General features: G+C 44.7%; 2 protein-coding genes across 8 annotated transcripts in view; both read left to right on the top strand.

The window, feature by feature from the left end:
- Positions 1 to 18,826, top strand: part of TERT (telomerase reverse transcriptase) — an 80,505-nt gene extending 61,679 nt beyond the window's left edge. For 3 of the 7 annotated variants that reach the window (XM_088445713.1, XM_088445711.1, XM_088445706.1), the window contains 3 exons: positions 7,425 to 7,549; positions 9,926 to 10,063; positions 18,668 to 18,826. In XM_088445713.1, coding sequence (XP_088301839.1) covers positions 7,425 to 7,549; positions 9,926 to 10,063; positions 18,668 to 18,771 — 367 coding nt within the window. In that variant the 3' untranslated portion in view covers positions 18,772 to 18,826. Of the gene's footprint in view, positions 1 to 62; positions 170 to 7,424; positions 7,550 to 9,925; positions 10,064 to 17,789; positions 17,913 to 18,667 lie in introns of those variants that run through there. The other 4 variants (XM_088445707.1, XM_088445709.1, XM_088445708.1 and 1 more) reach the window with 4 other exon arrangements.
- A 3,911-nt stretch (positions 18,827 to 22,737) lies between these two features.
- LOC148507728 (uncharacterized) lies at positions 22,738 to 24,846 on the top strand. Its single transcript, XM_088445674.1, has 4 exons — positions 22,738 to 22,778; positions 23,664 to 23,742; positions 24,100 to 24,279; positions 24,454 to 24,846. The coding sequence occupies exons 3-4, from the start codon at positions 24,268 to 24,270 to the stop codon at positions 24,844 to 24,846; spliced, it is 405 nt and encodes a 134-aa protein (XP_088301800.1). The 5' UTR covers positions 22,738 to 22,778; positions 23,664 to 23,742; positions 24,100 to 24,267.
- The last annotated feature ends 254 nt before the right edge of the window (positions 24,847 to 25,100 follow it).

The raw sequence follows: 25,100 nt of genomic DNA, 5'->3' as shown, positions 1-25,100 counted from the left end.
ATGAGGACGTTGTTGCAATTGAATGTGCTTTCCTTATCAAATGCTTATTTTTGGCTGCAAAGACCAGCTGTGACCTTGCACACGCATCACAGGAGCGAAAGCCAATTGTGTGGGGACGCATATTGGAGGAGACGGTAAACAGCATTAGAGCCTATTACACCAAGAGATGTGCAGACTCAGGAGTTCTGTGAGTAACACGCGGCTGGCTATCATTCAGGCCATCTGCGGCTGCATCACCGTATACATCTGAGCCCTGCCAATTGGGCTGCATATTGGGAACTGCTCTGTTATAGGTGTATGAGTTCTCCATTATTGACACGCCATCTATTTTTGCCCACTTTTGCACTTTTCTAAGGAACTTTCTCTCAATCAGTGGAATGAGCTGGAGCGGACTGATTACTCCATAATAGAGTGTTCTCTCTGGGTATTAACCCTGCCAAATCCACTGTCTTATTTACAAGTTAATCTGTTGATTGCTAATTGAGATCTTAAAGACACTTTACACTGTATCTCATGAAGTGATATACTGTATATCTTTTTATACTTATGAAAAAAAATTTGATACTTATGTAATCTTTTATATGTTATGTATTATGTGCTCTATAGAGATATTAAATCTATATTATTAGATATTCATCTGTGCTATTGATTTTGCGCACCCCTTTGGAGGTTTAATTATCTTCCATCAGTTTGTTAATTAGGAATGATCAGCTGCAGGTGAGTGCTGGCTGAGTGGAGATTTGGTCTATCTCTGGGTATACCTTTTTCCTAGGAAGGTATATAGCACTGGAATCCTACCAACTTTTGTTGCTTGCGATTCAGTGCCTATTTGTATACATTGCACTTATATCCTACCAATATGACTGCAATTTAGTGCCTATTTGCAAAATGTTATATGCAGATGGGTCCTACAAAACTAATGAGTTTAGGTAGTTGATTTTAATAGCCTTTTGCTAATATATTTATATATACATGTAAATCTTACCAAATTGATGTGTTTAGGTAATTGATTTTAATGCCCTTTTGCAAAGATTATATGTGACTTATGCTACTGTTTAATTTTTTTTTACTTTTTGGTTCTTCCTAACCCCCAAACTGCCGGTATAAGGGGTTAGAGAGTGCTTCACATTTATTTTTTTTCTATGAAGGGGGTCACTTAGCATTGATAACCCTACACTTGTGGTAGGTTACTTGCAAATATTTCCCAGGTCCCAGGACTAGGAAATTAGAAGACTGTTGTCCCTGGACTTTTTTCAAGTAAACCCTGTGCAGTAGGCCTCTCAGGTTTTCATACAGGATGGACTGTGTGTTGACTGTTATACTACACTACACTACAACAGTCCACCTTGCCAGCAACTGTTCAGGGGTCATCTTGAATTCTCCCGTTCTCAGGTTGTGACGCAGTTAGTGGATCGCTTATCAGCCCCCACACTGCCTCCCACTTGGGATTCCCACAGTGATTATAGCCTGCTATGTGTTCTCCTCTCATACATCCCTCCTGGATGGAGGGTTATGTCCACTCAATTCAGAGTCCGTTTTTTTAGCATGTACCTATCTGCATATGTTACAGGCGAATAAGACATCAGCCATTTAAGCATATAAATGGACTGCATCATCCGCTCAGTCTACCCTGCTTTCAGAGTCTGATATAAATATAATGTGAGGAGGCTGAGGAAAATAAAAAACCCAGACGCTAGTCCAGAGTCGAGGTTTCCCGTGTCTGGGTTGCTCCTCCCTGCCCTCCCTGTATATGAGACAGGCAGAGACTACTCTCAGGTTCTCTCGTTGGCTGCAGGTCTTAGGAGGTTTGATCCTTCCCCCTGTATACCTCTCCTTGGGTGGCCAGGTTATACAGAGCTCGATATCCTACTTAGCCTTGTGTGCTGTTCGTAGTTGGCTAAGAGCTTATTGCATATATATACTGTATATACAGTATATAATATATTTTTGCATTGTATGTGACTTGTGTAAATTTGCTGTGTGTTATACTGCCTTTTTTATTCCTGAGTAACTGTCAGTTATAACTATCACTGCTGTTTCTCCTCATAAGCCCTCTGCTACAGGTGTGTGGGTTATTTTGTGTATGAAACACTGTCACATTGTATTATATTACTTTGCATAACATTAGGGATATTGTTATGTCCAAAGAAAGTGAAAAACAGGAGGCGTAAGCTCCTGTACTGGTTTCTTGTATGGCCTGTCAGACGTGCTTGTCTCCTCAGGATTTCATACAGATTGGACTATGTGGTCACTGTTTCAAGGAGTCACCACATCAGTCAAATCTACCAGCTCCTGGGCAGGAACCCTCTTGGGCTTCCTTTTCCCAGATCATGACGCAGGTTGTAAACCAGTTATCTGCTCCTATGCCGGCCCCTACTATGGGGTACTCTCAGCAGCTACAACCTACTATGTTTATGCCTCCGATGCATCCGTTCTGGATGGATGTTTATGCACACTAAGCTCAGAGCATGGCTTCATCCCCTGTTGCATAAAAACAGAAGGCGGTCGGCTTCCTCCTATCACTCCGTCCAGCTTGCAGACTCTGATTCATCTTTTGATGAGTGTGAGGACATACAGGGCTCCTCTCAAGAGTCTCTCTCAGGAGAGGAGGACCATTTTCCTACAGCAGGTGTTCCTTCCTTGATTAGGGTGGTCAAAGCTGTATTAAAAATAGATAGCGAGGCGCCAGAGCTTAGGAAGGCTCCAGTGCTTAAACGCCAGAAGGTTGCGAAGGCTGAGTTTCCCAAATCTGAGAGGTCTCCTGTCCATAAACTTCCTGGAACTGCGTGCAGTGTTCAGAGCTCTCGTTCAGGCACAGGATATACTGAAGGGCAGGCCTGTCAGGTACAGTCAGACAACGTCACCGCAGTAGCCTACCTCAACCATCAGGGAGTCACGCGAAGTCGGGCTGCCATGGCGGAAGTGTCAAACATTCTGGTCTGGGCAGAACGTCATCTTCCAGCAATCTCGATAGAATTCATACCAGGAGTACTCAATTGGGAAGCGGACTTCCTAAGTCGCCAGGATATACATGCCGGGGAGTGGGCTCTTCATCCACAGGTATTTCAGAGCCTAGTGGACAGATGGGGACTTCCAGAGGTAGACCTCATGGCCTCAGGCCACAACCACAGGGTCCCCAGGTATGGGTCCAGAACCAGGGATCCCGCAGCCTAGTGGACAGATGGGGACTTCCAGAGGTAGACCTCATGGCCTCAGGCCACAACCACAGGGTCCCCAGGTACGGGTCCAGAACCAGGGATCCCGCAGCCATGTTTGTGGATGCTCTAGCAGTGAATTTCTTCAGGAAATTCAAGCAGGAGGGCGGAACAGTAATACTGATAGCCTCTGCTTGGCCCAGACACCATTGGTTCACTGACCTTCAGAGTCTCTCCATAGACACTCCATGGCCTCTTCCTCTAAGGCCGGACCTGTTAACACAGGGTCCCTGCCTGTATCCGTACCTTCCCCGTCTGTCTTTGATGGCGTGGCTCTTGAATCTTTCATCTTAAGAGCCAAAGGTTTTACCAGTTCTGTAATTCAGATGATGCTTAGGGTACGGAAACCTTTCTCTGCCCGCATTTATTACAGAGTTTGGCACTCGTATTTTCAGTGGTGTAAACATAGACAATATGATCCTGAAGTTTTTAGGGTCTCTTGAGTGCTTCCTTTTCTTCAGGTTGGGTTAGACGGGGCCTCCACCTGGCCACCCTGAGAGTTCAAGCATCAGCACACTCAGTTTGGTTTCAGCGAAGGATTGCCCCACTGCCTGATGTTAGGACATTTTTTCAGGATGTTCTGAGGGTTCAGCCTCCCTTTGTCCCTCCGGTAGCTCCGTGGGATTTGTCTTTGGTTCTCAGGGCTCTACAGGCTTTCCCATTCGAACCCCTGAAATCAGTAGACCTTCAGTGGTTGACAGCAAAGACAGTTTTTCTTCTTGCTATCTCCTCTGACCACAGGGTCTCTGATTTGGCAGCCCTTTGTTGTCGCTCTCCCTTTTTGATTTTTCATCAGGATAGAGCTGTTCTTCGTACCAGGGCGGGTTACCTTCCTAAGGTAGTTTCCCACTTTCATGTGAAGAAATTGTGTTTCCAGTGCCCTAGGCGAGATTTTAGGTGGTGCCCCCCTCCCCGTGGGATCCTGAAAAGGGGTGTGGCCAGCACAGCACGGTATCAGCACCCACCACCCGTATCCAGTAGAGCACCCCTCTCCCAGTAGTGAGCACCACAGCACCCCGGCCCTCTCCCAGTTCCAAACTTACTTTACTTGAGCGCAGCCTGTAGTGCCGTCTGACCCAAGGTACAGCAAGCCGCCGGCGGCAGGTCTGCTTTTCCCATCTCTGGCTGGCAGGCCGCAGCTCTGTGTGATGATTGCTAGAGGTGGAGCCCAGAGTCGTGAGGTGTGACTCACTACTGAGAGCTCCGCAAAGGCCCATGGGAGGAGCTACTGGGTGCAGCAGCTCTCCCGCTGCCATTTACGTATAGTCCTGAATGAGCCTCTGCCCATGCGCAGAAGCTCATTCTGATTGTGTGATGACTCAGAGCCTGCCTGGTGCTGACTACTAGTCACCGTCCAGGTGCTCTGCCGCTGAAAACTGCTGCCAGCTGTTCCGCTACTGCCCACTCACTGCTTGCTGCTGCCAGGCCCGATCGGAGCTGTCAGCTGAACTCGATCATGGACTCTACGCAGCAGCAGTAGCAGCTGCCAGAGTCTCTGCCCAGCCGGCAGCTGGTGCCCCGGCCGTGCCTGCACCAAACCTCCACTGGCCATAGGCAGGCTCGGATGCCCCTAGTCATTCCAAATGTCCTAGGCATTTGCTTAGTTTGTCTATGCCTAGGGCCGGCTCTGATCATCTGAGATATATCTGCAGATCACTCGTTCTGCAGATATATCTGTAAGGTGTGTACCCAGCTTAACCCTCCCCCCCACAGCCTAACACTAACCCTCAACCTCCCCCTTGTGCCTAACCCTAAACTTAACCCTAATACTCACCGTTGAGATCACAGCCATAGGGATTCTGGAGCCGGGATTCTGACCGCCAGCATTATGTGCGCCGGGATGCTGACTACATCCCAGAGAGAACAGTCAATGAAGATTATACTTTGCATTCTTTGGGCCTGATTCAGAGCCGTTCGCTATTTGTGGTCGTTCGTTCAAAAACAAGGGGTGGCTATTCAAATGATCCGTTCGCAAATTGCAGTCTGTTCCCACCTCTAAGTCTGAACGAGCGAGCAAAACATACGCTCGTTTTTTTGATAAAAACGCCCCCTGGCCGCACGCACCATACGTCATGTCCGCTATTTATTAGATTAATCGAGTACATCGTACAGCGTATGAACTGCTCGCTATTCTTGTGGTTGGTTTTTTCAACCGCTATTTTGCAAGCAGTTCTGAGTTAAAAAAAACCAAGTGACGTGGTCAATGATGCTGCTGTATTAATTATGCACTCCCTTAAAACGCCCGTTTTGACCTTTAAGCACGCCTGCGTTCGGATCTCCACTCCCCGTTTTCAAGCACCTTCCCCTGTTACCACCCACATACGCCTCATTCTGTCACTCAAAATAGCAGGCCCTCGCTATATTGCGTACCAACGATTTTCGGCCGCACTGACTGGTTCGCGCATGCGTACTAAAAACCGTACGCATGCGCAGATGTGCGAACATCGCTCGGAACGAGCGTACTGCCGCTAGCGAATGGCTCTGAATGAGGGCCTTTGACTCTTATATGAAAGTCGACATGGACTTTGAGTTGATAACCAATATGTCGCCAGTCAACATGTCAACACTTACTTTAGTCTAACCACTTAACCTTTACCCAGAAACCTAAACCTACAGATGTGTCCACATACATCTATTGTGCGCTACACAAGTCACATTGCACACAACGCATAAGCGCTGTGCGACTCAGTAGTGCAGAGTGTCTTTTTGTACAACTTTTTTCTTAAAATACGTCTTATTTGCAAAGTGATGTGAAGCATCTTCTGCTCATTTAATGATATGTGGCATGCCTATATTCTGTGTGCGACTGTGGTTATATCTGCACGCAAAATGCTACGCTATAGTGTCAGTGGCTGTGACACTGTAACGTAGCATTTTGCATGCAGATACAGTCACACACAGAATATAGGCATGCCACATATTTTAACAGAAGATGCTTATGCATCCTATTCGCATTGCTTTGCGAATAACATGATTTTAAGGGTAAAAGTTGCACAAAAAGGCGCTCAGTGCTACATGCCGACATGAGTAGAAGGGCTGTTTGAAATGCAAGAAGGCTAGTTGAATGTGGACACACCTGTAACTCAGAGTTGCCTACCTTTAAAGAGAAGCAGGAGGGAGGCAATGGGGGGCGGGGCCTGACGATTTGCGTCATTAAGCCCCGCCCCCTCATGGCAAAATTGCTGCGATTGGCTAGAATTTGCATAGGGGCGGGTCCAAATGTCGTGATTCATGTAGAATCACGTTTTAAGCCCCGCCCCCTACACGGAGACCCGCGATCGCAGCGGGTATTCTCATTCTGCCCACTTCACTAGGAAGTGGGCAGAATGCGGGAGAAATGCCTACCCTTCCGGGGGTGTGGGGGGGTTACACGAAAAATCGTGAGCCTCCCGCGAAAACCGGGAGGGTAGGCATGTATGCTGTAACTCTGACCCTAACCCTAAAAAAAAAGGCAAATTCTGACTGTCAACATTCAGAACCTGTTGACATTCTGACTGGATCCCACATTCTGTGGCTTTGATGGAAAGTCACAGTAAAAATCTTGCTGTGATTATATACTTTTTTTATGAGCCTTATAAGTGCAGATGGAAGGACACAGCTGATGCACAAACATATTAGTAAAGTTATGTATGTGTATGAGACCTATTTTAAATTTAGGTTACAGTCAAGGTGCCCACACACATACCGACTTGCTCCCAATCAGCCGATGTACACGATTTCCCCTGAACTCTCCCCCAGGCAGTCGTGGTCACGATTTGGAGTTAAAACTGTCCAATCTGACTAAAGACCTATCTTGCAGCCAGTGCATTGTATCCCAGATTGGCTAATCTGCCCTACAGCACGGCAGATCTGAAGATGCGAGGTACGACGAGCAGGGACGCGCATCGGCATCATGATCAAGAGTAGAAACTCACGATTTGGCCATTTTTTTACATGATCTGTTGTCACGATTCGTCGAAATCGGCCAAATCGGATGAAAAGTTGGTATGTGTGTGGGCACCTTCACACTAGTATTAGCATTATGCATGGCTTCCTAACATTAATTAAATAGTAAAGCTTCATATTACCAATAGTAATAGCGACACAACATAAAAAATTGATCATTGTTCAAATTTTGTAAATCACTAGAAAAAAAATAAATAGAAATTCTAGCTTTGTGTACATATTAGTCAGAAAATAAACATTATTATTATTGTCTTGTTGTTTAAGGTTCCATGCATGTGTTATACAACTTCCATGTACTCAGAGCGTGAGGAATAATCCATCTTTCTTCCTTACTGTGATTTCTGATATGGCACCATCTTTCTATACTATTTTAAAAGCTAAAAACAAAGGTATGTTACCATAAAGTTATTTATTCTTCTTTTCATTCCATTTTAAATCTTATCATATTTCTCTACAATGTAATGTCTCTTTATAGACACCTATAAGAAAACAAAGAGTTCATCAACTAAACTTGTACATTTTGTGTGAAAATAATAAAACAATTTCTACATTTTTTATATGATTATGCAATGCACAACTTATCATAGCCATGTTTAAATTGAATGATGCATCCTTTAATATTTAAAATAGATAATATTTATCTTTTTAATAAGTGCTTCAGAACCTATTTGTCTACAAATTTATAATCTACAGATGTGTCCTCATACATCTAGCCTCAATACGCCACCAGCGCGAGTTTCCTGGTGTGAGTGAGCCCCAGGCCCCGTGCTACTCTGCTAACGCTGGGTGGTCTTATTTCACTGAACATTTGTCTAAGGCCCTATTCAATTAGTTTTGCGTACGCGATAAAGTTTCGCATGCCGGACTTTTCGCCTACATCATGTATTTTAGCAGCGGAAACTTATTGTGCGTGTACTCGCGATTCACCCAATTCAATTCCAAAAGACCCGAAAACGGAGACACTCGAAGTCAGAACAGGCGAAAAGTGGTGTCAGAATCAGGGAAATCAGCCTGAACCCCCCAAAAAGATGCAGAAACATTGGAGATCAATGTAGTAGTGCCCGATTATCCGTAATACAACTGTTTGGGGTACTTAAGTTCTCACAATTGCCTCTAATTAGCGTATTTGCACAAGTGGTGAAGAATGGCATAAAGCAGTATTTTTTTTGGAGAAAATAAGAAGTCCTGTCAAAATGTGGGGTACCTGAAAATGGGTGCTAGCATATATTAATGTCTCAAAAGTGCAGTTTTAATAATTGTGCAATTCCACCATCATAAAAGCACCTGCAATGCCAAAAACACTTGACCCATTCTAAGAGCACCCCAGAACCTTATTTCGCTAGTTTACGAACTTGTCCACCTACTTTGTGCTTTTTCGCCCCCAAATTCAAAGTACTTTTTTTTGGGTGTTCCTCACTTTTTTTTTTTTTTTACGCAGTTATCCTTTCGGGGGCTGTCCCAAGGGTGCTGAGAGGTTTCCCCACCTTTGCACCCCAAAATAAAAATGTAGCGAATCTTTTTTGCCTATTACATTGCATTGACTTTCCGCGTATGCAAAAAGCGGATGGAATTGAATACAGAGATAGGTTTCTGCCTGGCGAAAAGTCGCAATCGGCGATACTTTTTTGCGGATCTTGGCTTTTCACTTCTAATTTAATACGGCCCTAAGTCGCAATGCGACTAGGAAGCACCAGCATTCTGTGCTGATTACACTTTATATCTGTGTGCACCTGAGCCCGTATATGACCCACAATGGAACTTGGAATGAAAACAGCTGCAGCTGCTACATTGTAGAACTTCGTATACAGATTCAGAGACTCAGTCGCACACAGATATACAGGTGTCGCATATCAAATTAATTTGCACATTCCTGCTGGTGCTTCATAGTCGCATCGCATTGCAACTTAGACGCATTTTCATTGAAAAAAAGACGCCCGGTGCTAGCAGAGTCTAGCAGGACATGGAACGAGAGAGGGGCTTTTTACCGCGAATGCAGCAAAGATGTGTAAGAACACATCTGTATTGTTAATCTGTTGAAGACGTAAAGATTTGGCATTGAAGTTGGATATACACTAGACGACATGTCGTCCAATCTGGCAGATCGTGTGTATGCACTATGACTGACAACGCGCAGGATCGTTGATTGCATCGACAAATCGAGCCTACATGCTGCTCAATCTGTCAATTTGACTTTGACTCTTACAATTATTTTCAATATGCGCACATCTAAGGAGCCGCATAGGCCCCTCAAATCCATGCAGCAGTATTTTCTCTGTTAAAAAGGTTAATTCATTAAAAAAATGAAAATGTCCCTCCCATGAAGGTCCTGTCAACGTTGGTGCTAGCAGCAAAATCCAAAAATGCTGTTGACATCATTATCCTTTGCCAGCCTTGGATGGTGGTATGATAGCAGAGAAACCCACAGCATAGGTTCCCTGCCATAGCACCAAAAACAGCATGGGTCTGTTTTCCATTGGGGTATCCAGCCTGCAAAAAAAAAAGACTACTCCATTTTTCCTGTGCATGTGCAGTTTAAAAAACATTCCAAATCAAAGTGATATTGGGCGATAAGGAATGCTACATTTTGGGGCTGTAATGCAATATTTAATAAATATACCAGAACAGTTCATAATTGTACAGAGATTATTACTGGGCCACATCTCACATAATTATTAATTCTGAATCTTAGTATTATTACTTAACACTGCATGTGTAGTAAGATATATAGTTGTTTGTAATAAAAAAAATCCTGTTATTGTCTGCAGATATGACTCTTGGTACCAAACATGCATCTGGGCCATTTCCTTTTGAATCAGCACAATGGCTCAGCTGCCATGCGTTTATTACAAAGCTGTCTAATCACAAGGCATTGTACAAGCCCTTGCTTGGACCTCTTCACCACTGTAAGTATTGTCCTGCCTTTCCTTATATGGATCACAAATCTTCATTACAATGAAGTTAAGGTTTAAACAAAATCAGGGAATCCAACAGATAAGATTTACCTAAAAATACAAGCTTAAGATCAAATGGTATAATTATTTATTATATGGCATTACATTACATGGCGTTACAGTTCGAATAAGAAGACTATTTATCTTCTGCACCTAACCTTTGCAACACCAAATCTTCATAATAATCTTTAGTAATTTCAGACATAATAGTGTGTTAATCTATATCGAAAATTAATTTATTCCACATATTACAGTATATATGAGTTTATTCAACTGTGTCAGTCAACCTATCTTTCTTCTTCAGAGTCCATAGGGAGACATTGGGGTGTAGGTGGGACTTTGAGGACCAGACACCAAAAGCAAAGCTTTTCAATCCCAGGATGCTCAGGTCCTTCCCCCTATACCCCGCCCACAGCCTGAGGGCACTTCAGTTTCATTGGTGTCCGACAGGAGCTGGACCACCATTATATCAGGGTACTGCATTAAGCAGCCCAAGCTTTTTTTTTCTGATTTAATTTATTTATATTTTTTTACTATAACGAGCGAGCAGCACCAGACTGTCCTCCCGATGTCTGTGCTGCCGCCCCATCACCCCTCCGAGGCGCCGTGACTCCAAGCCAGTGCTAGGTACTCCTGGGGGGGCTCCGAGGGGGAACTAGCTAGCAGGCTCCTTGGACCCCAGACTGCAGCCCGGAATTCAGGGGATAGGTAAGGTGGAACCCCGTTCGCAGGGACCCACATTGTCAGGAGATAGACCGGAGGCGCTGATGTGGACACTGGTGCACCCATGATTCCACTAGACCACCGGGGCATATAACATACTGGCACAGGGCATATGTAAGGAGGCCAGGGGACCCGGTGGTCAATGTCAGCAAGGGGAGAATGCGGTCTTGGTGTTTCCTGGGCTGCTCCTCCCTCACCCTCCGCCCCCCCCCCAGAGACGTGCAGCAACCATTTTCTGCAAGCATGTCTCCAGGAACGCTGGGTCCAGTCTCCCTGTATACCTCATACAGCGCTATATCCTACCAGCCACTGTGATCTGTGTAGTTGATTTTAGTGCCCATTGTAAACATGTGATGTTTTTCTGCGTTTGTATTTAACTTGTGCTAGCTCTAATCTCTACTTTCTATACTGTACAGCTTATACCTTTCCCTTTATTCATTGTACCTCACATATCCCAGATACTTGTGAGTGCTATCACATACTTTATAACGCGGTTGCATGCTACATTGTGCCATATTATCCAGGGTGTTCACTGCATTGTATCATACTGTGTATTTTGTTATTGTTGTGGCTATGGCTGGCAGAGGAAAGAATAATAAGCAGCCTGATGCTGCTGCTCCTACTCTGGTGTCTTGTAAGTCCTGCTCTGCGGGCTTAGCCACAGAGGACCTCATTCAGGATGGTCTCTGTATTAATTGTTACACAGCCCCAGGCCCATCAGTCTTCCTTATCTCCTATCCTGCTCCTGCCTTGGGCTTGTTAACAAAACTGAAGTGCCCTCAGGCTGTGGGCAGGGTATAGGGGGAAGGACCTGGGATTGAAAAGCTTTGCTGTTGGTGTCCGGTCCTCCAGGTCCCACCTACACCCCAATGTCTCCCTGTGGACCCTATGGACTTCGAAGAAAGAGAGTTAACCAAGGTCAGTTTTACCATAACTCTCCTTTTCTGAATTTTGTAAATTAATCATTTTCACAATGCTTTGCATTTGGCAGAGGTTTCAGTAACTTCAAGGGGCTGATGGAGAGTGACTGCTATGACAGTTGGCATGCTCAGAATTGTGTGCAAGTGCGACTGCAGATTTCTGACTTTTAACTTGTGTCTAATGGCTACTCCCAGATGGGCAGGTCAGGGCCGGATGGTGGCCAAGCACAGTAAGGGTGTGTTCCCAATAACAAACACATGCAGGACGGGGGCAACACCAAGAAAAGACAGATAATTTAGGAGTGAGGAGGGGTAGGTACAAATAACTGATGACAATGATCATGGTTACCAGATCTAGCAAAATGTTTGTGGCCGGCTACTTGTAAACACCCCACTGACACTAACTGGTGTTTCTTGGTCTCTCTGGGCACAGAATAAGCTTTTCTGAGCGTTTTTCAGAAACTTTATTTTCTTCTTCGGGTTCCATAGGGTCCACAGGAATTACCTTGGGGTATGTGGTATCTTGGAGTGATCCAGGCACCAAACAGTTACAAGCTTTAGCTCCCAGTATGCACTGGGTTCACCTCCATATATACCCTGCCCCTTGCTACAGGCACTTAGTTTTCTGTTTGGTGCACAGGATCAGTGCACCTTGTAGATAGGGGAATGCTTCGACAGTCCCAAGCTTTGTTTTTTTCTTTAAATGAGTAAGCAGCGCTAGGCGTCCGAATGGACGCCCCTGCCGCTGCTCCATCTACCCCCGCCGGCGCCGCAACACCAGTGAGGAAACTGGTGATTTTGTCGGGCGCCAGTGGAGTTTGAATAGACACTGGGCCCAGGACTGCAGCCGGAGACACGGGGATGCTGGTAAGGTGGTTCCCCGCTTGCAGGGAACCATGTGGCAGTCCATACCTCCTGTAGTGGAGACCTGCCGGAGGCTGCTTTTGCTGGGAACCAGTGACGACTGCTTCTCCCACTAGACCACCAGGGCAGATAATTCTGGCGCCGGGGACAGTGGCTGTGGCCATGTAAAAAGCCAGTGCGCCCGGTGAATTGACACAGCCTAGGGGAGGTAGGCTCTCCCCGGCATCCCCTCCCCCAGCCCAAATGCTGGTCCAGAGTTGAGGTTTCCCGCATCTGGGTTGCTCCTCCCTGCCTCCCTTGTACAGTCAGGTGCATAAATATTGGGACATTGACAGAATTTTCATATTTTGGCCTCTATTCACCACCACAATGGCTTTGAAATGAAACAAACAAGATGTGCTTTAACTGCAGACTTTCAGATTTAATTTGAGGGTAATTACATTCAAATCAGGTGAACGGTGTAGGAATTACAACGGTTTCTATATGTGTCTCCTACTTTTTAAGGGGCCAAAAGTAATGGGACAAACTAAACAATCCTAAATCTAACTTTCACTTTTTAATACTTTGTTGCAAATCCTTTGCAGGCAATTACAGCCTGAAGTCTGGAACGCATAGACATCACCAGACGCTGGGTTTCATCCCTGGTGATGCTCTGCCAGGCCTCTACTGTAAATGTCTTCAGTTCCTGCTTGTTCTTGGGGCATTTTCCCTTCAGTTTTGTATTCATCAAGTGAAATGCATGCTCAATCGGATTCAGGTCAGGGGATTGACTTGGCCATTGCATAACATTCCACTTTTTAGCCTTAAAAAAAACTTTGGTTGCTTTTGCAGTATGCTTTAGGTCATTGTCCATCTGCACTGTGAAGCGCCGTCCAATGAGTTCTGAAGCATTTGACTGAATATGAGCATATAATACTGCCCGAAACACTTCAGGATTCATTCTGCTGCTTTTGTCAGCAGTCACATCATCAATAAATACAAGGGAACCAGTTCCATTGGCAAGCATACATGCCCACGCCATGACACTACCACCACCATGCTTCACTGATGAGATGGTATGTTTTGGATCATGAGCAGTTCCTTTCCTTCTCCATACTCTTCTCTTCCCATCACTCTGGTACAAGTTGATCTTTGTCTCATCTGTCCATAGGATGTTGTTCCAGAACTGTAATGGCTTTTTTAGATGTTCGGAAAACTCTAATCTGGTCTTCCTGTTTTTGAGGCTCACCAATGGTTTACATCTTGTAGTGAACCCTCTATATTCACTCTTGTGAAGTCTTCTCTTGATTGTTGACTTTGACACATATACACCTACCTCCTGGAGAGTGTTCTTGATTTGGCCAACTGTTGTGAAGGGGTTTTTCTTCACCAGGGAAGTAATTCTGTCATCCACAACGGTTGTTTTCCGTGGTTTTCCGGGTCTATTGGTGTTGCTGAGCTCTCCGGTGTGTTCTTTCTTTTTAAGAATGTTCCAAACAGTTGATTTGGCCACACCTAATGTTTTTGCTATCTCTCTGATGGGTTTGTTTTGATTTTTCAGCCTAATGATGGCTTTCTTCACTGATAGTGACAGCTCTTTGGATCTCGTATTGAGAGTCAACAGCAATTGATTCCAAATGCAAATGTCACACCTAGAATCAACTCCAGACCTTTTACCTGCTTAATTGATAATGAAATAACGAGGGAATAGCCCACACCTGTCCATGAAATAGCTTTTGAGTTGATAGTCCCATTACTTTTGGCCCTTAAAAAGTGGGAGGCACATATAGAAACCGTTGTAATTCCTACACCGTTCACCTGATTTGAATGTAATTACCCTCAAATTAAATCTGAAAGTCTGCAGTTAAAGCACATCTTGTTTGTTTCATTTCAAAGCCATTGTGGTGGTGAATAGAGGCCAAAATATGAAAATTCTGTAAATTTCCCAATATTTATGCACCTGACTGTATATGAGACGCCCAGAGACCACTTTCAATCTACTGTAGCTGCAAATCTCAGGAGGTTTGGTCAGTCTCCCTGTATACCCCTCCTTTGGTGGCCAGGTTATACAGAGCTTGATATCCTACTAAGCTGTGTGCTTTTTGTAGTTGACTAAAAGGCTATTGCAAATATATTGCTTAAATGCATCATATGTGACTTATGCTAGTTCTGCTGTGTGCTATTACACCAGGGCTCGACAAATTTTTGTAAAATCTAAGAGCCATCTTAAAAGTTTAGGAGCCAGACCATCTTCCATTACCAAAATTATGAAAGCTTGTATAGACCACCACACATGCCCTTTCAATGCCCCTCAACCTAGTAGTAGGCCTCCTGTAATAATGCCCTCAGTAGTCAGCCCCTTGTAATAGTGCCCACAGTAGTAAGCCCCTTGTAAAAGTGCCCACAGTAGTAAGCCCCTTGTAATAGTGCCCCCAGTAGTAAGCTCCCTGTAATAGTGTCCCCAGTAGTATGCCCCTTGTAAAAGTGCCCCAGTAGTAAGCCCCTTGTATTAGTGCCCCCAGTAGTAAGCTCCCTGTAATAGTGCCGCCAGTAGTGAGCCCCCTGTACTAGTGCCCCCTGTAGTAAGCCCCCTGTACTAGTGCCCCCTGTAGTAAGCCTCCTGTATTAGTGCTCCCAGTAGTAAGCCCCCTCTAATAATGACCCCAGTAGTAAGCCCCTTGAAATAATGCCCCCAGTAGTAAGCCCCCTGTATTAGTGACCCCAGCAGTAAGCCCCTTGTAATAGTGCTCCCAGTAGTAAGCCCCCTGTAATAGTGCCCCAAGTAGTATGCCCCTTGAAATAATGCCCCCAGTAGTAAGACCCCTGTAATAGTGCCACCTGTAGTAAGCCCCTTGTATTAGTGCACCCCTGTAGTAAGCCCTTGAAATAGTGCAGCCAGTACTAAGCCCTCTCTAATAGTCCCCCAGTATTATTGTGCCCAGTAGTAAGCCCCCTGCAATAGTACCCCCATTACTAAGCCCAGTTTAATAGTGCCCCCAGTACTAAGCCCACTCTATGTGTGCCGCGCACACACAGAAAAAAAACAGAATACTTGCCTTAGGCCAGGATCCTGCATCCGCTGCCGTCTGCCACTCTTGGGAACCATGGGAGAGACGTCATGATGTCTCTCCCATAGTGCCCGTGGGGTGAGCCGGACGCTGGAACTCAGTAGTGAGCTCCGCCTGCCGCCGCTCCTCGTTACTATGGGAGAGACGTCATGACGTCTCTCCCATAGTGGCCGTGGGGAAGCCCAATGCCAGGGCTCAGGAGTGAGCTCCGGCCCGACAAATTGAGCTCTGCGGCGGGGGGGTGGCTTGGAAATCCCGGTTGCCAGGACTAAAATTTTAGTCGCCATGGCGACCTGGCGCCCGGGATTTGTCGAGCCCTGTATTACACAGCGTGGTTCTTGAATCTTCCATCTTAAAAGCCAAGGGTTTTACTACTTCTGTAATTCAGACGATGCTTAGGGCACGGAAGCCTTCCTCTGCCCGAATCTATTACAGAATTTGGCACTTCAATGGTGTAGTCATAGAGAATATGATCCTGAAGTTTTTAGGGTCTTGCTTTTCTCAAGGCAGGGTTAGACCGGGTTGTCCGCATGGCCACCCTGAGAGTTCAGGGATTTGCACTCTGTTTGGTTTCAGCGAAGGCTCTCCCCGCTGCCTGGTGTTACTACATTTTTCAGGGTGTTCTGAGGGTTCAGCCTCCCTTTGTCCCTCCGGTAGCTCCGTGGGATTTGTCTTTAGTTCTCAGGGCTCTACAAGCTCCCCCATTTGAAGACCTGAAATCAGTAGACCTTAGGTGGTTGACAGCGAAGACAGTTTTTCTTCTTGCCATCTCCTCTGCCCAAAGGGTCTCTGATTTGGCAGCGCTTTCTTGTCTCTCTCCTTTTTTGATTTTTCATCAGGATAGAGCTGTTCTTCGTACCAGGGCGGGGTTACCTTACTAATGTAGTTTCCCGCTTTCATGTAAATGAAGAAATAGTGGTTCCAGACTTCCAATCTTTAGACCTTTCTGTAGGTGAAGCTTCTCTGGATGTTGTACGTGCCCTAAGTATCTACGTGGATCATACCAACTCCTTTAGGAAATCGGATTCTCTTTTTGTGCTGTATGGCTGTCATAAGCGAGGCTGGCCAGCAAACAAACAGACTCTGTCTAGATGGCTTCGTATGATGATTTCTCAGGCTTACACACAAGCTGATCTCTCTGTTCCAAACACAGTGACAGCACATTCTACTGAATCTATGGGACCATCGTGGGTGTTTCATCGTGGTGCCTCTGCTGAACAATTGTGCAGTCACATGGTTTTCCGTCCACACTTTCCTCAAAGTTTACGCCTTTGATACTTTTGCCTCTCCGAATGCTTCCTTTGGGTGCCAGATTCTCCTTTCTGCTAAACAGGAGCGTTCCCACCCTTAAGGGAACTGCTTTGGGACATCCCCAAGGTAATTCCTGTGGACCCTATGGGACTCGAAGAAGAAATTAAGAGTTATGGTATAACATACATTTGTTAACTCTTTTTCTTCGAGGTCCACAGGGCACCCACTCTAACGCACCTGGTGTTATTGGGTAATCTTTTTTTTTTTCTTTTGTATTTCAATTATTCTCACTTAGAGTGTTTCAGATGTACAATTGTCCTTCCTTCTCCTGCCTTGGGCTTGGTAACAAACTAAGTACCTGTAGCCAGGGGCGGGGTATATATGGAGGAAGACGCAGTGCATCCTGGGAGTTAAAGCTTGTAACTGTTTGGTGCCTGTATCACTCTTACCACATACCCCAAGGTAATTCCTGTGGACCCTATGGACCTCGAAGAAAGAGTTAACAAAGGTATGTTGCATACACCAGATGGGGATGTGTGTCTGCTGTATTAGAGAGCTTTTAGATTTGGGTTTGTTGTATGTAAGGAATGCGATTGCTACTCTGGTGTATAGGTCTGTGAGCTGTTCCTGTTGTACAGTGGGTGCATATGCAGCAGAAAAAATGAGCACATCTTGATCACAGCTGTAAATTCACCTAATGGGCGAAAGTATGCTTATTTTGTGCAATCTGTTTTCAAGAGTAACTTACACCCATTTTGTACCCTTCTCTGCATCAGCCCCAAAGTGTTTATTCTTTTTTTATATATAAAATAAAACATTAGTGGCTTAATTTAGATTTGGAAGCATTAGCATTTGTGTGGAAAATGTATTTAGTTGTTTGCAGGATCTTTCCTCAGGATCAAAGGCCTTCCACAGCTTATGATGTATATGAACCATTTGAGGTTCCATCCATGTTTTCTACTCAAAGTTAAAGATGGCTCATCCATAATAGAGGAGGTATGCTAACACTTTTGGCAGCATTTCTTTAAGGAAGTGGTGGTTTAGCATATCCCTGTGAATCTTTTAGTAATGCAATATCAGAACACAAATCTGTGTGGGTGATCCAATTAAAATGTCTTACCTCTCCTATAGTCTCTCTTTGTCTAATGGAATGCTGTTCAGGCCATGTGTCAGCATCCTGCACTCTAAATGGTGAATGGCTGAAGCAATCTACTAATCAGAGTATTTAAACCTTGATGAATGGCCAGCACCATCCTTAGATCATCTGCTACTGGGTTTGGTGCTCTAATGCCCAGTAACTGTATGGCTACAACTTGCATGATGCGGCTGGCATCTACAAAGAAGGCAGATGATGTAGCCCATAATTTGGAGCAGATGGGCAGGATGCTCTGCCTACCTCTCAACCACCTTCAACATTTATCAGTGTGGGCCGCAGCCAACGAACTGACCCAAAAACATTACAATTGAACCACTTTGAAGTGCCGATGGCACCCCATCCTTGCTAGCGGAGATGACCCCATCCTTGCAAGGGGGGTGACCCCAGAGATTGTTTTCTTCTGGTTCCAACACTACTTGGCAGTTGTGCTTACTGTGTTGTCTGTACGCACGTCACAACTGCTTTCCTAGGCACACATCTGTTCATTCTCTCCATCATATTTTCCTGCATAGGACATAATGTGTGTATGTATATATTTTATTAGTGGTAGTATTATATTATTTAATGCATATTATACACATTTCTTTTGTCGTAGGCAAAGTACAACTCTCTAGAAGCCTACCAGAAAACACCATTACCCTGCTAAAAGAAGTAGCAGATGCATCTCTTCATAAAGACTTTTCAACAATAATGGACTAATATGGCTTTGAATATTTATGTATTTATGGAGATTTGAGCTAAAATAACAGATTATGACGTGTCATTTTTGCATTTATAAATAAAAGCTTGCATTGAACTTGTTTTGTGTGGAAAATCCACTGTCTTCACATTAACATGTAGGCATCGGTCACTGTCACCTCTTATGGCCAACAGAAGTCCTTACAGAATTAGGTGGCCGGTCCTTCTTGGCAAATAACACTACTGTACATTTGCTATGCAGGGCCTGTGTGAAGGCACAGTTTGCCCTATTTCCAGCATCTCATAACCTCCTCCTTGTACTCCTGCTACATCTTCTTGCTGAATGCGCCGGGCCTGCATTGACCGAAAATCTAGAAGCTCTAATGTTGAGGTTTGGTATAAAAAGGCAATCTTAATTAACATCAATTAGGCAAAATACCACTGTGTAGCAATTTGAATAAAAACAGTGTAATGGGACACTTGTCTACTTTTGAAAAATAAGGGAGGTGATTCATATAATGACACTAACAAATGAGGTGTGCTCTGCTCCACCCAAGTGGTATCTCTAGCTCCAACTGGCATTTCCAGTACTACCCAGGGACGTGCCCAGAACCTTCAGGTTGAACCTATAGTACTCTGCACAGTGTACCGCTAATGGGAGTTTGTGTATGAGTGGCAATCGACCAGAGGCTGATTAGTGTAGCAGGGCTGTAGGGAAGATTATTTATTATACTGCAAAAGTTATAGTAACACTGGAAATAAAAAATAAGCAGTAAATAAATTACAGCTACACTATTTGATAAACAGTAAGTTCTTGCTTGCAGAAGTATGGGGCATAATCGCTTGTGACAACATGGTGAACAAATAGAGCAAAGCAAAAATCCCTATTGATGTGATTAATGTGTTATCATGTTGATAGGGCTTGATAGATAGGCCCTACATTTTTAACTTTCATAAATCTCTCTATCAAGCTTAAGCAAATACATTTTATTGGTTTGAGCTGTGTATAGTGATTGGTGTCTATCAGGTGTATGACATCAGTGTGACCTCTGTATAGGGTGCAGTGTGTATCTGCTGTGATGTCAGTGCAACTGTGTACAGTGATCAATGTGTATCAGGTGTATGATATCAGTGTGTGATATTGGTGTGATTGATCTGTGTGACTAGTGTGTAACAGCTGTATGATTTCAGTTTGAGCTGTGTGTCATATCAGTGGATGAATAAGCAATATATGAAGTTGTGAGTGCTTTTTATATATTTTACAACAATGATACATTTATTAATGTCATTATTATGGTGACGTTTTAGCTGGTATAAACAGATAAATACAGATGTGCCCACGTACATCTATACTCCATGCGCTACAAGTCGCACCAAACAACGCGAGAGCAGGGGCGTATCTGCCCATTGGCCAGGATGGCACTCGCCAGGGGCGCCGGCCAAAGGGGGGGCGCTGTCCGGCAGTACCACCAGCAGCCAATGGGTGGACTACCCCAGGGGCTTGAACTAGTCCCCTGGGCCCCACAAGTTTAGGGCAGACCACAGTGAGAGCGGTCTGCCCAACACAGTAACAAACACACACAGCTGCCAGCGGCGGCGGTGTGTTTGTTATAGCAGCCAGCCAATGAGAGTCAGGCAGGTTCTCATTGGCTGCTGCGTCCACGGAGGGAGCCGTCTGGAGCTCACTCATGAGCTCCGCCTTCCGGCTCCCCCTGCAGCAGGTAATGGGAGAGATGTCATGACGTCTCTCCCATCCCATAGTGCAGAGCGAGAGCGGGCCCAGAGGAGTGGACAGTGGCAGACGTCGGCAGGAGCGGTGATCACGTAAGTGTCTATTTTTTTTCTGTGTGTTTTTTTTTTTTTTTGGCACAGCACGGGGGGGGAGTGTGACTACTAGGGGGCACTGTATAGGAGGACACTACTGTGGGCACTGTATAGGGGGTGGCTGCTACTGGGGGCACTGTATTTACGAAGACCGCTACTGGGGGCATGTTATGGGGGTGGCGGCTGCTACTGGGGGCATTGTATTGGGGGGGAGCTACTGGGGGCACGTTATGGGGAGGATGGCCGCTATTGGGGGCGATGTATAGGGGGGACTACTACTGGGAGCAATGCATAAGGGGGACTACTACTGGGGGCACTGCATAGGATGGATTACTACTGGGGGCACTGCATAGAGGGGACTACTGCTGGGGGCACTGCATATAGAGGACTACTGCTAGGGGCACTTCCTGAAATTATGGGTGGGGGAAGGGGGGCGTCAGTCCATTACCTTGCCAGGTGCGCTCGGATCCCTAGATACACCCCTGAGGAGTGGTTTATGTTACTGTCAAAATGTGGGGTTATCTGTTCTCGTAGTCACAGCAGTGATGCATTGCTGGTAATTGCAGGGCCAGATTAATATTTGTGGGCCCCTACTGATAAAATTGTCAGTAAGATATACTGGCGATGTTATTATGTGTAAATACTCCCAGTACCACAAATGTGTTATACACAATGTACTGCCCCCAGATTCCATTATCCCACACAAAATCCCCAGTTTACATACAGTATGCCACCCACACTGGTAATGTAGCTATGCCCCCCACACTGGTAATGTAGCTATGTGTGTTGGTCTCCCATATGTTTGGGTCCCTAAGCAACTGCCTCAGCTGCCCTGTTGTTACTCTGTCTCTGCGTTACTGCTCTGTATGGCAGCTAACACTGTCTTTATAGTGCACCTCCCGTATAGATATTTATTTTTCTGTGCTGAGGTGGGCTGAGTCTTTCCACAGGTGACAGCCTAGATGTGCCCCTGCCAGTACAGTGCTGCACATGATCAGAAGAGGCACCTGATTTGGCCCTCTGAGGCACAGTGTGTGTCCTAAGAGGCTGGAGCAGCATCGCCAGGCCCCTACCATAACGTTACTATGGTGCTTGGTAATGCCTGATCCACTGCACAACATTCACACATGTGACATTAGAAGAAAATAAGCCCTCCCTAATCTGCAAAACTAACCAATTTGGTTGAAATATTACCCCTTTTGGGCTTTGTAACTTAGGGCAGATAGGCGGTATGCTATCCTGCCCCTGCTCACTCTAATCATAGTCAGATACTTTATTTCATACAAATATTTGCCTGTATGGCTGCTGCTAATGTCTGTGTGATGACATCACAATAAGTGGTAACCCAGGGCAGAACACTAGAGGTTTTTCTGTTGCGTTATCTGGTGCTGGTGGTATATTTATAGTATTGTTAGTGATAGTTAAGTTTGGTTTTATTTTATTATCATTTTCTTAGTATTAGTTTTAGGCATTTATTTATTTAGTATAGTTTTAGTGTTATATTTAGTTAGTATATAATTTAGTATATATAGTAGTTTATTTAGTGTTAGTTTTATAACGTTTTCTTTTTTTTATATTTTTTATTATCTTTAGTTTAGTGTATATAGTAGTAGGGGAGGAGGAGGAGGGAGAAGGGAGTAGAGAGAGTAGTTAGGGTGCAGCCATGGACCAGCCATGCATCAGGAGACAGGTAAGTGCGCTGTTATTGTTATTTGTTGTACTTTGTTGCTTGCACATTTAGGATTTTTCATGGATCTCAGAAGGGGCAGAGCTCAGCTGAAAGTGGGCATTTCTGGGCATAGAGAGTGGTGTTTTGTCCCAATTTAGTAGGTGTACATGTTGGGAGGTGTCTGTGCCCAAATCTGACTAAGCTAAGGGGTTATGTATTATAATTATAATTATTATTATTGCTGGTTCCCAGTGGTGGCAAATCATAGGTGTTATATATGAGCTGGTGACACTTTGTCTTAGTGTTTCATGTTGCAATCCCACAGGTGTGACACTTCCATAAGGCTGGATGGTGCTGACTTATGTAGGAGATTAGGAGCCATTGGGAAGTTCATACTGAGAATTTCCATCTCTCTCTTCTTGCAGACTAACAATGACGACTTGCAAAAAGAACTGGCCCAGCTCTGGCAGCAGCACAGCACGGAGGCAGAGCAGCTGTATAGCATAATATCCGTGCTCAGTGACCAACTCAGAGGGTATTTATATTCTGTCATGTAACACTGTATATACTCTGGTAGTAATCATTTGTCTATGTCAGTGGTTCCCAAACTTTTCGAACCACGGCACCCTAGATTATCGGCATATTTTCCACGGTACCCCTGGGCCAAAAGTTTCTTATTGAGAAATTCAGAACAAATTAAATAAAGTAAATTGTGCTTCTATGTCACCCTTAGGTTCAGTTATGTGGTGGATGACAGGGCTGTGCTTCTTTTTGTCCACATATTCTTTGATTAGCAGCCATTAGCACTGATTTTACCTATCACACTGAGTAAAATTATTTTATTTGGTACTGGACCACCACTCCGAGATATCCCTGCATGTGCACTGAGGGACCCCAGGATGCCGTGGCACACGGTTTGGGAACCACTGGTCTAGGTGTAACTATGTAATACTGTATATACTCTGGTAGTAAGTCATTTATCTAGGTGTAACTATGTAACACTGTATATACTCTGTTAGTAAGTCATTTATCTAGGTGTAACTATGTAACACTGTATATACTCTGGTAGTAAGTCATTTATCTAGGTGTAACTATGTAACACTGTATATACTCTGGTAGTAAGTCATTTATCTAGGTGTAACTATGTAACACTGTATATACTCTGGTAGTAAGTCATTTATCTAGGTGTAAAGAGGGTTAGAGGATAATGTACTGCTGATGTTCCTGTAGCTCAGTGATTATGCTCATGCACAAAACATTGTGACTAGCCCTACGGCACATGCATTACACAGAGTGTAGGCACAAATGGGACATACGGTATCAGAAATGGGTCAGGAAAGTGATGGGCGTTCCTGTGCGCTGACTGGGAGGTGAACTTAAAAAAAAAAAAATAATAATAAAACTGCACATTATCTCTTAGTGTGACCATGAGGAACGCCATTCTGGAACAACAGCTGGAGAAGGATCAAACAGCGACAATGGACTAGGATGAACATCAGGTCAGTGATAATGATAATGAGCCCATCACCTGCACACTGTATAGGCAGCCAGTCTATTTATCTCCAGGAGACCTATTTACCAATATTCCCAATAATGCACATGAGCTAGTGGCCACTTTCAGAGAGGGATCCTTTGGAAGATGTTGCACCAATATCACCACAGCTACATATAACACACCTGCTCCAGGGGTAGTGTAGTGACCTGGTCAGTGTGAGGATATATATATATACAGAGGTGGAAGTGGCCCGGTGTACAGCGACAGGCTATACCGCCACTTCTTCCACGGCTCTCATTGTATGGCCATAATAACTGATCTGTCCTCTCTCCCTCCCCTTCTCTCTCTGCCTATATTGCAGACTGATCCAACACCCGCTCCCTGTACCCAAACACCCAGCACCAGGGATGGCTGGAGGCGGCTTTGGACCTCTATCTGTGCCATCTTCCAGAGACTGCGACACTTTTCCAGAAGAGAGAGACCCAGCCCACCCAAGAGCCCCAGCACTGATGCAGCACCCCTTAGTGCCATGCAGATGCAGGTAATTGTATGAGGAGTCATTTGGACACAAGTAATGTTGCAGTATTTACAGTATTAATAACTTCTAAAGAACAGATGGAGGTAACTGTGCTTAAACATAGAGGTAAAAGAACTATATTCTATAGAAACAAGCATCACTTTATGATTATAATCACAACATTTTTATGACTTGTAGATCATTCAGAGAGAGATAACTGACCTGAGCCAGATGCTGCAAAGTAGGAGAGAATACCTCCAGCAGGTCACCTTCATGAGAGAGGCAGAGGACACATCCAGGAGAGAAGCAGAGGAGCTGAGAGAACAACTACAGGAGGAGAAAGCAGAGAGGGGAAGGCTGGCAGCATTACTATCCGATAACAGCAAGAAGATGCAGGTTATGGAGGATGAGCTAACCATCGCTAAGGCAGCAACAAAAGGTCACAATAAGCTGATAAAACAGTTTAGCAAATTGGTGGCCAAGCTAAAGAAAAAAGACCAGGACATAGAGGGGCTACAGCAGGAGATCACTGTGCTGAAGACACGGATGGATGGCGTCGGGGCAGCGAAAGCTGAAGAAAATAATAAGTAAATGATCAGGAGAGCAATGTAGCTTAGGGAACAAACTCTTTAATCTTTTAAAAACAAAAATAAAACTTTTTTTTTTGCAAACTAAACTTACAAGTCTTCTAGTAACAACTTTTTGAAAAAGATATTTGGAACATGTTTGAATCACAATCATTAGTAAAAATTAAACTTATGAACAATTAGAAATTATTATAAAAACTTAGGGCCTGATTCAGACCCGGATGTTATGCGCACGGATTGAGCGATTTTTCGCAATCT

The sequence above is a fragment of the Taudactylus pleione genome, unplaced genomic scaffold (assembly GCF_031769625.1).
Source record: "Taudactylus pleione unplaced genomic scaffold, aTauple2 ptg000386l, whole genome shotgun sequence".
Classification (NCBI taxonomy): domain Eukaryota; kingdom Metazoa; phylum Chordata; class Amphibia; order Anura; family Myobatrachidae; genus Taudactylus; species Taudactylus pleione.
This window is presented reverse-complemented; position numbering and strand designations above follow the sequence as displayed.